The sequence below is a fragment of the Hemitrygon akajei genome, chromosome 24 (genome assembly GCF_048418815.1).
Source record: "Hemitrygon akajei chromosome 24, sHemAka1.3, whole genome shotgun sequence".
Taxonomy (NCBI): domain Eukaryota; kingdom Metazoa; phylum Chordata; class Chondrichthyes; order Myliobatiformes; family Dasyatidae; genus Hemitrygon; species Hemitrygon akajei.
The window spans coordinates 2,072,116-2,084,107 of NC_133147.1; the positions used below are offsets into that span (position 1 = coordinate 2,072,116).

At 40.2% G+C, this 11,992-nt stretch overlaps 1 protein-coding gene across 1 annotated transcript in view; it reads right to left on the bottom strand.

The window, feature by feature from the left end:
• The window catches only part of LOC140715539 (uncharacterized), a 615,203-nt gene extending 611,419 nt beyond the window's left edge, over nucleotides 1-3,784 (bottom strand). Inside the window, exons 1-2 of the mRNA XM_073027893.1 lie at nucleotides 3,730-3,784; nucleotides 2,970-3,002 (exon numbers count right to left, since the gene is read on the bottom strand). Of these exons, the coding sequence (XP_072883994.1) occupies nucleotides 2,970-3,002; nucleotides 3,730-3,784 (88 nt within the window). The remainder of the gene's footprint in view (nucleotides 1-2,969; nucleotides 3,003-3,729) is intronic.
• Between the last annotated feature and the right edge of the window lie 8,208 nt (nucleotides 3,785-11,992).

The following is an 11,992-nucleotide window of genomic DNA, read 5'->3' on the forward strand; positions in this document are numbered from 1 at the left end:
CCTGGTGCTATCTACTAGGTCGAGATCCTAAATTAGAGAAAGGCCAATTATTTTGGTATCAGAAAGGATCTGGCAAGAGTGGATTGGGACAGGCAGTTTCCCGGCAAAAGTGTATTTGGGAAGTTGGATGTCTGCAGAAGTGAAAACTAGAGAGGGAAAAGCCTGTACGTGCTTGTCAGAATAAACGGTAACGATAATAGATGCAGGGAAAGGAAACTAGTGTGGATAAACAAAATATATTGATTCATCGGCTTTCTTTAGCAGACGTGGTGACAAAGAATCCTGAGAGCTTTAACAGGTATGATCAGAGCGAAACAATTGCAAGTGACAAAACTTGTCCTCTGGAAGATCAGTATGGTATTCCATGCGTGGCACCAAAAGAGCTGGTGGAGATCTCAAATCAATTTTTTGCACTGTATTTACCAAGGAGATACATACAGATGGCATCAACTTCATGGCTTGCAACGGGATCTGGATCAGATGGAAGATGGTGCAGAAAATTGCAAGTTGTTGCCATTCGATAGCACCAGCCAAGGTAGGTGAATGGTTGGGAACTGATGAGTGCGATAGAGCAAAGATGTATAGGGATCACCGTACATAATTCACTTCAAGTAGTGTCACAGATTGATACTATCAGAAAAATAAGGTTTTGGCATATTTGTCTTCATAAATCAAACTAAGCACTTGATATGGGATCTTATACTGAAGGTGCATAAGACATTGCTGAGTGCTAATTTGTAGAGTAGTGTGCACTTTTGTTCCCCTACAGGACAGATATAAGTAAGTTTGAAAGATCACAGCTATATAAAAAAAGAATTCATACTGCGCACAGATGACACAAAATCAAGTTTTCTAAAAGAAAATCAAAAGAAAGTCATCATTAGATGATATCCGTCGCCTAAGATATACTCTACCAAGTGCAGGCGTCAATACGCAAAATTCATCCTAATGTTGAGAACCTGTGCCACGGATAGCTGCTTAACTGTTGTGGCAACGTGCAACCATTCTGTGCTGCTGAATGGAATATTATCACAACGTCAGTTGTTTTGTTATCATAATTATCGAAACTGATGGCATGAACATCGATTTCAGCAACTTACTGTATCATTATCTCGCCTTTTCCCACCCCTTTTCTTTAATTCCTCACTCTAGCCTCTTACCTCTTGTCTAACACCACCCCATGATGTCCCTCCTCCTTTTTCTGCCATAGTCCACAGTCCTCCAGTACGAGGTTCCTTTTTCTCCAGCCTTTCTTTTTTCCATCTATCTGTAATTTAATTAGCAATACGGCGCTGAGTAGTCCCGTCTGACACTTACAGCTGCTATGATATTGCAACAGGCGTCCCCTCTGAGGTTGATCTTGCCTAGGATATTTAAATGTTTATATTCAACTCCACCCTGTGAATAATAAACACCTGATCAGTTAATGCAATTTCAACACCCTTTAGAGATCATACATTGCATAGCAGACGTCTGTTCCCTTTTACAATTTGTAGAGAATTTGGTTTCTTTTGAGTTGATATAAAACACATATCCTAAGAATGTAGACTGCACGTGTTCCAATGTAACCTTATACATTTCTCTTTGTGTGACATAGATGGGTCCTATATCAGAATTTCTGTTGATTATGTTTAGAATGGAATTTATTGTGGAAATTCCTTTGTATGTACCTGTGAATTTGTAACCTCTGCTGCCGATTGCTGGGAAAACCCTGTGTCCAATTTGATTCTTCTTATTGACCTTTTCAAACAATCTCTCCGAAATTAATGCACTCTTCATCTACACTATCTTATATTCTATCTATTTTATCTCCCTGAAAAGCCATTTCCATGAACTGAACCAGGGATAGCAGTTCTCCCTGTGGTTTACTCTTGATAGCTCCAGGTTTATGTGAATCATATCAGAGCCGTGGAAAAATTGAGACACCAGATAATGTTCGTTTGATCGAGTAACACCGACCAAACAGCAAGATAGAACTCCGGCATTCAAGAAATAATCTATAACATTTATTGTATTATTATCATAATTTACCAAATTGTTGGCATGGACAGCAATTTCTGCAACTTCCTGTAACATTTTTCCGCCATTCTCCTTCTTCAATTCCTCACTCCAGCCTCTTACCTCTTGCTGTCACATGTCTATCACATTCCGTGATGTCCCGCCTTCTTCCATTTAACACATAGTCCACTCTCCTCCCCTATCAGATTTTTTCTCCAGGCCTCTCCCATCTGTCTATAATGTATTTAGCGATATGGCGCGGTATCGGCCTTTCATGTCCGATTCTGTCACTTGCGTCGGTTTTGGGATTATTCTTGCCTAGGACTTTTAAGATGTTTATCTTGAACTCTACCCTGTGAGTAACAAAGCCCACATAATTTTATGCAATTTCAGTTTCCTTTAGACATCTTATATTTCATAGCTGATGCATGTTACCTTTTACAAGTTGGCTAGAATTCGTTTTTTTTTTGGGGGGGATTGGGTAAAGCACATATGCTAAGGATTTAGACTGCACAGGTTCCAATGTACACTATACATTCCTCTTCTCGTGCCGTTGATGGGTTCTATAGCAGCATTTGCGTTCATTACCCTGGCATGCTCAGAATTAAATTATTGCAGAAATTCCTTTATATGGAACTTTGGAATTATAACCTCTATTTTCCAATGTTGAGAAAATTTTGTGTCCAATCTGATCTTTCACATTGATCCTTATTAACAATTTCTCCTTAAGAATGCACTCTGCATCTGTAATGCTATCTTATAATCTTTCCTCCTTATTTCCCTAAAATATCATTTCCATGAACTCAGTGAAGGAACAGCAGTTGCCCGTGATGCTTGCTCTTGATAGCAGTAGGTTTGCATTAACCATATCAGAGCCGTAGAAAAATTAGAGACAGCAGATATTTAGGTTTGATCACATAATACGTCGAAGAAACGGCAAGATAGAACAATTAATAGCGTTTATCACTCACCTAGATCATTTTCTCCCTGGGCCTTCACGACCACTGCAAATAGAAAGTTATAATATATTACATCAATTGCACATCATACCTGCCGTAACTTCCTATTGGCAGTGCCCTCTTCTCACAATCGCGATTCACAGTCCTCCCCATCTGATCAAACAGCAGCTTTAAAACGTTGATGTCTGTCAATCAGGCACTCGCTCTGCTGGAGATTCTTCGCCCCAAAAAACAGAATCATGATGGAAACAGAACGACCAGTGCGTGTATGGAGTCATTTAGTTATTCCATGACCCCACTCGTATCTCAAAGATACAATTTCACCGTAACCACGCCATTATGTAAATATCTGGATCTGATCATCTGCTAACATAATAAATAAAAGTCGCGAACAGACACAAAAACAAAATATACACACGATCATGGTCAATCGAATCACATCGTTGCCTGCAGATTAAGCAAATACTAAAAACACAAAGATTCCCAGTATTTCCAAGCGATGTAACTGATAATTTAGATTAGATTCAACTTTATTGTCATTGTGCCGAGTGCAGATACAAAGCCAATTTGCACCATTTATGGGAAGGAGAGTTCGGTCATGGCGTATATAACCTGTACACATTAAAAGTCTCTTTCCATATCTATCTATCAATCTATCTATCTATCTACATTTCTATCCAGCCAGATTTTACTCAGTTATTTGGTTGGCCGGGACTCAGAGGAGACCAGCGGGTAGCGCGACAGTCTGGTAACAAAACGTTTTTGACCTGACCTCCAGGCTCGTCGTAAAACGTTACAATCAAAGAGCAACCCGAGCTACCAATCATATCTTCCATCTGTCTGTCTCTCTGTTTGTCTGTCTGTCGAACAATCAACCTATTTATCTATCTTTCTAACTATCTTTCTATTTGTCTATCTATCTACCTCGCCATCTCTCTCTCTCTGTCTACCTATCTATCTGCCTGTCTATCTATCTAACCATCTCTCACTCTCTACCTACGTAACCATCTATCCGTCTGTCCATTTATCTACTTACTTCTCTATCTCTCTGTTTAATTAAGGTTCAGCAACCTGAATAAATTTTGTTTGAAAAGCCTCATCACGTGATGTGGACTAAACGAGGACTATCTGAAGCACATTTGTATTTGCACGAAACGTAGCAAATATTTACTTCAATTTCTTTGGAGTAATTATATCCGTTTGGACTGTGAGAGCGAAAGCGTTTCTTCTCACACCGTCATCCTTCCTTGCAGCCAACCTTCCTTGCATTTAAACATGCTGGATAAAATTATGCACGGATCTGTTTGCTCTGAGAGAGAGCTGGAGCAAGTGAAACGGCGAAGTGAGGAGAGGAAAGCAAAGTGTTAACCAGATTGACAGTAAGGCGGTACATTGGTTTAAACAGGGGTGGGAGTACTTGTTGAAACGTTACTTTTTCTTAGAAGCACTAAATTCGAATGCGGGCATATTAGTTAATCCCACATTTCGCAACAAATGTTAAATGCAGAAGTTTAACAAGTAACTATTGTAGAGCTTCAGCATTGTCATTATTAGCTACATTTTTCTTCCCCGTTCTGTGAAAATACCTCCTTCAATTAGTAATGTCGAAGATATTGAAGAGGTTATATGCAAAGATTTAGAAAAAATCATTTGTGCAAGTGACTGTTGGATATTACTTTTCCAATTTCTGAGGCTCGTTTCAGCAGTGCATGATCGCGTGACTCATCTACAGGAAACAGGGAAGTAAAAGTAATGATTGACATTGAAAGTGGATGATTTGATAGCAAATGATTTATAGCCCTGGGAGTAAGTTTGCTGCCTCTCGTGAAATTGTTGTGCGTCTGAAAATGTTGCAACTAGACGCTGAGGGCAGATTAATTTTCTCTAACCTCATCCTTTTCGCACGACAGATTCTCTTTCTCTTCATTGCATCTATCAACCTGTCTTTCTTCCTTCCTTCCTTGAATTTCGTTCTTTTGTCTGCCTCAGTCTCTCTGTTTCTTCTTTTCATTCTTTCTCTCATACTTCATTTCTTTCTCACTTCCTTTTTTGCTCTTCGTTCTTTCGCTATTTTCATCTTTCTCTCTTCTTTTGTTTCCTCTTCATTTCTTCTCATCCCTGTCATCCAAAATCACTTTATCCATGAAAGGATTTAGTTTTGTTGAAAATTACGGGAGCATCTGGTATTCTGAATGGAAATAAGTTGTTCGTTGTCTAAAAGATAACTGATTATTTCAGTAGGTCGGTGTGACACTATGTTTTCTAAAGCATCCTGGGTTCTCACCCCTCTGCCTGTCTATCTCTCGGTGAGGCGCCTTTGCAGACACAGTAAGGAAGTGAGTTTAGATGCGTTTTAGGGTATACCAAATCTCTTAGAGATATTCCAGGTGTTCTGTAGTGTCACATAAATCTTCTGGATGATACACAGGAAAGAAAAAAAAAACAACGGTAAAATTTTAATGAAAAAAATAAAGCGTTCAACTGATAGTTTTAACCTGTAGCGTTAATCTAGAAAGCTATGATAACGGCAATCAGTGGCTTTATCTCAGTCAAGTTCTGATGCAAAGAAGACCGCGCCGTCGCAAAAAGGTTTCACAGAACAATCAACGGAAAACTATTTTCAGAAATATCCGGTCTCTGTATTTAATGTATGTTCGTCACTGTGTAAATTGCTGGTCACAAGAGGAGGTTGTTGCACACAATTGCTTCCGACTAACAGTGCTCATTTCACAGAACTGAACGTGGAGTCAGTAATTGTTTCTGACAATTTTTCTGTAAATTTGACCTCTGCGACGATGTTATCGCAGCTCCAGTAACCGGGATCTGCTGTTTGCTGGACTTTATTTCTATGCTCTACTGACTTCCGTCTATGAACCACTGATCGGTTGATCGTGACTGCGTCGTTTCCACAGTTTGATTTGTCAATAATCACGTTAATACCCATTCTGCAGAATTACAACTGTATCAACAAACTATCAAAGCAATAGTTTTACTTTTTTAAACAAAAATTTCCGATGCGTCTATTTCTGGTGATGCAGTAGAGAATTGCAATAATCTGGAAACCGAACTATTTTAGAATTCGTTTTTTAAAATATTTTCTTACCCCTTATTGGTGGAGTTCATGTGCACTTTTCTCTCCATCTTGGGTCCTTTACCAGAAGCCGGGGACCTTGAGGGTTCGGCGCAGTATCCTTGCTGTTCCCAGTAGTGCTCTCTTCTGGACCGAGATCTCAGATACTGTTTCCGGGACTTGATGGAAAGACTCTCCTTGTCCAGGTGGCACAGCTCCAAGTGCTTCTCTCACCACCGGTGTTACTCTGGCTATAACCTTCCACACTCTTTCTGTCTGCTCTTTCAACCTCTGGTATTTCTCCAAGTTCTCACATTCTTTCGTCCTGATGTTACTATCATTCGGGATTGGCATGTCTATTACTATTGCTTTCTTCTGTTCCCAGTACCTGTTTATCAGTCGGTGTTTGAAAGTCCCACACCCACTTAGATTTGTCAATCTCCACTACATTCTCGGGTGTTTGCTATTTGGATTTGGGAGTGTCCACTTCCTGTAACTTGATTCTGCTGCTCGGTGAATGTTGTCCCTGCCTGCATCTTGCATCCTGCTACTACCTGCTGGATGGTTTCCGCGGATTCCTTGCACAGTCTGCATCTTGGGTCTTGTCTGGAGTGAAAGACTTCTGCTTCTAATGTTGCTGTGCTCAGCGCCTGTTCTTGTGCAGCCATAAGCAGCGTCTCAGTTCTACCCTCAGTCTGCCATTTCCAGTCATTGGTAGGAATTTCTTATGTCAGCCACCTCTGGTATCTAGCGATTGTACATCACGTGCAGTGGTTTTTCCTGCCATGGCCTCTGATCCTCTGGCTCTCTTCAATTACACACATGTCCCCTGCCTGCTGTCTGAGTTATTCTCCTAGCTGGTCGTCCATCGATGCCAGTTTCCTGACATCTTCACAGATGTTTGGCATTTCTTCCAGAAGGGAGTCTTTCACACTTCCAAGTTCCCATCCTCCTTTATCCCGGCAGGTGTACATTCGCTCGACGTTGAACTTCGAAAGCAATCCTCCATGTACTGTTAGCATTTTCGCTATATACAGTGTTATGGAAAAGTGTGGGCACCCCGGTCAAAATTTTTGTTACTGTGAATAGTTAAGCGAGTAAAAGGTGAACAGATTTCCAAAATGCATTATGACACATTTCTTTAATATTTTAAGCAAGAAAACGTATTTATTTCCATCTTTTACCATTTCAAAAGAACAAAAAATAGGAAAAGGGCCCAAAGAAAAAGTTTGGGCATCCTGCATGGCAGTACTTAGTAACACACCTTTTGGCAAGTATCACAGCTTGCAAACGCTTTTTATAGCCAGCTAAGAGTCTTTCAATTCTTATTTGGGGGATTTTCGCCCATTCTTCCTTGAAAAAGGCTTCTAGTTCTGTGAGATTCTTAGGCCATTTTTCATGCACTACTCTTCTGAGGTCTATCCACAGATTCTCGATGATGTTTAGGTCAGGGGACTGTGGGGGCCATGGCAAAACCTTCAGCTTGCGCCTCTTGAGGTAGTTCTTTGTGGATTTTGAGGTGTGTTTAGGATCATTAGAAACCCTCCTCTTTTCATTTCTGGCATTTTTACAGATGGTATGACGTTTGCTTCCAAATTTTCTGGTTTTTAATTGAATTCATTCTTCCGTCTGTCAGTAAATGTTCTCCATGCCATTAGATGCAACATAAGCCCAAAAGATGATCGATCCACCCACGTGCTTAACAGTTGGAGAGAAGTTCTTTTCATGAATTTCTGTACCCTTTTTTCTCCAAACATACCTTTGCTCATTAAGGCCAAAAGTTTCTATTCAAAAGATTCAAAGGAACATCTAAACAAACCTGATGCATTTTGGAAACACGTCCTGTGGACTGATGGAATTAAAATAGAACTGTTTGGCAGCAATGAGCAAAGTAATGCTTGGAGAGAAAAGGGTGCAGGACTTCATGAAAAGAAACCCTTCTCCAACTGTTGAGCACAGGGGTGGATTGATAATGCTTTGGGCTTGTATTACAGCCAGTGGCACAGGGAACATTTAGTGGGAGAGGGAAGAATGAATTCAATTAAATACCAGTAAATTCTGGAAGCAAACATCACACCGTCTGTAAAAAAAAAGCCGTAGAAGAGAATGGCTTCCACAACAGGATAATGATCCTAAACACACATCAAAATCCACAAAGGACTACATCAAAAGTCGCAAACTGAAGATTTTGCCATGGCCCTCACTGTCCCCTGACCGAAACATCATTAGAAATCTGTTGATTGACCTCAGAAAAGTAGTGCATGCAAGACTGCCCAAGAGTCTCAAGGAGCTAGAAGCCTTTTGCAAGGAAGAATGTGCGAAAATCACCCAAACAAGAATTGAAAGACTCTTAGCTGGCTACAAAAAATACTTGCCAAAGGGGGTGTTACTAAATACTGCCATGCAGGGGCCCAAACTTTTGCTTCGGGTCCTTTTCCTTTTTTGTTATTTTGAAACGGTAAAAGATGGAAATAAAAAAAAGTTTCTTGCTTAAAATATTAAAGAAATGTGTCATCTTTAATTTTATGCCTTTTGGAAATCAGTTCATCTTTTATTCGCTTAGCTATTCAAAGTAACAGATATTTTAACCGGGGTGCACAAACTTTTGCATGCCAGTGTATATATAGTATTCCCGGCATTTTTCATGAGACATGCCGAGAACATAAGTCAAAATAAGGTAAGTTAGACAATGGAGAGGCTAGCAGAATTTTTGTAGTCGTTGTTGTAAGAAAACAAAGTGTTGAAGAGGAAATGCGGCTTGAGCTCAGATACACATCATGCCGGATGAACTGGGGCAAGTGTATATTTCAGCAATTTGTTAGCAAAGTAAAACAAATGCACACATTTTGCAGTGTAATTTACTGAAAGCAACTGAATAATGGAGGTGGAGGATGCACGGGGCAGAAAATGAATTTGCAGTAGAAAGAGCAGCAGTAATGTAACATGTTTAAATGAAGCTACAAGATTATGCTTTTAAGGAGTTAAACCGAATAAATATTAACGTCATGAATAATATACGCATTGTGAAAATGATTGTTTCTGATACAGCGTTAAAGGTGCTTGATGTCATAAAGTAAAGAGGCAGTATTAACTGAAAATAACAGTAACTCAGAGAAAGAGGAACTTGTCCCCACAAGGTACGATATTAGATAGAACACAGCTAAATATAGAGTAAACTATCCGCCGACACTGGGAAACATCTTGCATCATTTCTTCCTCTTTGAACTCCATGCATGCACATTTTCTACCATCAAAAGCAATAGGCTATCGATTGTACAGTGGAAAATTTTTCAACCCATATTTTGGAATTTAGTTTCGTCGCTAAACATCCCTCAGTATTTCCTCTTGTAGCAAAAAGTAGTTTTTAAAATTCAGTACAGAAACACAAATTGCCAAAGAACAGCGATGCGGGTGTAGACGAGCAAAGTAAAAATGAAGCAGGTCAACTTATCAATATTGCAGAAAAAAACCTAACAGCGTTTAAATGCCTGCTCGCGGGACAGCAGTTGGAGGAATTCCATAAATTTGTATCGACATGTTAGTTATTTCCATAGTTTGAGGCAGTACGGTAGCTTACGCGGAACATTTTAGCCTGCACACTCCGGCTGTCAGGGTAAGTTGCCGGTACTGAATATATTCGTTCAAATATAGATAGTTTCACGACTCACCAGATAACAGCAACAAAGTGGCGGTGATCATGATCTGTTTTGTACCGCTTGGGCACATCAGCGTTCTGCGCGGAGAAGATTCTGAGACTGCTGTTACTTCCAGGATTTGTTAAGAATATGACTGCAGAAGGGCGGAGCTGAAAGGAACACGTGACCTAGGACAGACCACGTGGGAGCAGAATTAGGCAAATCGGCGCATTGAATCTGCTCCACCATCCCATCCGGGGTGTTTTATAATACCTCTTAAACCCATCCTTCTACTTTCTTCGGGGAACCTTTAATTTAGTTACTGGGCAAGAACCAATCAACATGCAATTTAAATGTACCCAATATTATGGACGCCTCAACTACGTCAAGCAATGAATTCTACAGAGCTGCCATTCTGTTGTTAATGAAATTGCTCCTGATCTCTGTTGTAATAGATGGATATACAATTGTCCCCAAAGAAAATAACAGTGTGACAGTAACATTACAAGTGCACAGATATATAGAAATATTAGAAGACAATTAAAAATAATAAAAAAGTTACCTCAAGCATTCTAACAGGAGGTAAATCATCACTTCCTCTGCTATAGGTTGACTCATTATCGACCCTAAGAGGTGATCTCATAGCGCTCTTTGGAGCATGAAAGTTGTAGCAGTCTATTAATAAAGATGGCACTCTGTTCAGTCAAAGTGGCATGCAGAAGTTGAGAAACATTATCCAGATTTGCTAGGATTTGTCTTAGGGTCCATTGTTCTTCCACAGGCTCCAGCGTGTCAATTTGACTCCTGTAACAGAGCCAGCTTTACTGATCCGCTTGTTGAGCCTGTTGGTATCACAAATGTTGATGTCATTGCCCCAAAGCACCACACATAGAAGATTGTACTGTCAACAGTAGGCGGGTAGAATATGGGAAGGAGCTACTTGCATACTCCAAAGGATCCCCATCTCCTCAGGAAGTAGAGGCAACTCTGGCCCTTCCTGCACACAGTATTGGTGCTTCACTCAGGTCTGTAAACCAGGTGCACACCTAGGTACTTACAGGTCCACATCACATGCAATGGCATGAGAGGGGAACTGGCCAAGGTAGGCTGTAAAGGGACAATAGCAGGAAAAATAGAAGAACAGAAATGGCTGGAGTTTCTGCGAAAAATACGGGAAATGCAGGACAGATATATTCCAAATACTAATAAAATTTCGAATGCAAGAAGGACACTACCATGTTTGAGAAGTGAAGTCAGAGCCAAAGTAAAAGCAAAAGAGAGAACATACAATGAAGCCAATGCTAGTAGTCAGATAGAGGATTGGGAAGCTTTTAAAATCTTGGAGAAGGAACTTAAAAAGATCAGTAGGAAGGCAAAGATGGATTATGGAAGGAAGCTGCTGACTGATATCGACGAAGGTACTAAAATCTTTTTTATATAAAGGGTAAAAGAGAGTTGAGAGTAGATATAGGACCAATAGAAAATAACGCTGGAGAAACGCAGAGATGGCAAAGGAACTGAATGTGTATTTTGCATCAGTCTTCACAGTGGAAGACATCTGCAGTGTACTGGACACTCAAGAGTGCCGGGGAAGTGAAGTTTGTACAGTGAAAATTAGGACTGAGAAGGTGTTCAGGAAGCTTAATTGTAAGAGTGTGCATAAATCTCCGAGAATTGAACATTGCGGAGGCATTAAACATGATCTCTCAAGAGCTGATTGATTCTGGCATTTTACCGGAAGACTGGAAAATTGCAAATGTTACTCCGCTAATTAAGAAGGGTGCCTCACAGTAGGTTGTTTAGCAAGATAAGAACCCGTGAAATTACAGGAAAGTTAATAGCATAGGTCGAGAATTGGTTGTTCAGCAGAAGCAGAGAGTGGGAATAAAGGGATCCTATTCTGGCTGGCTGTCGGTTACCAGTGGAGTTCCACAGGGATTGGTGTTGGGACCGCTGCTTTTTACGATGTATCATAATGATTTGGACTATGGGATTAATGGATTTGTGGATGATACAAAGATAGGTGGAGGAGCGGATGGTACTGAGGAAACAGAGAGCCTGCAGAGAGACATCAATATTTTAGGGGAATGGGCAAAGAACTGGCAAATGAAATACAGTTTGGAAAGTCTAAGGCCATATAGATTGGTGGAAGAAATAAACGGGTAGTCTGTTATTTAGATAGAGAGAGAATTCAAAACGTAGAGGTGTAAAGGGTCTTGGGAGTCCTTGTGTAGGATAGCCTAAAGGTAAATTCACGTATAGTCGCTGATGAAGAAGGCGAATGCAAAGTTGGCATTCATTTATAGAGGTATAAAATATAAGAGTAGGGA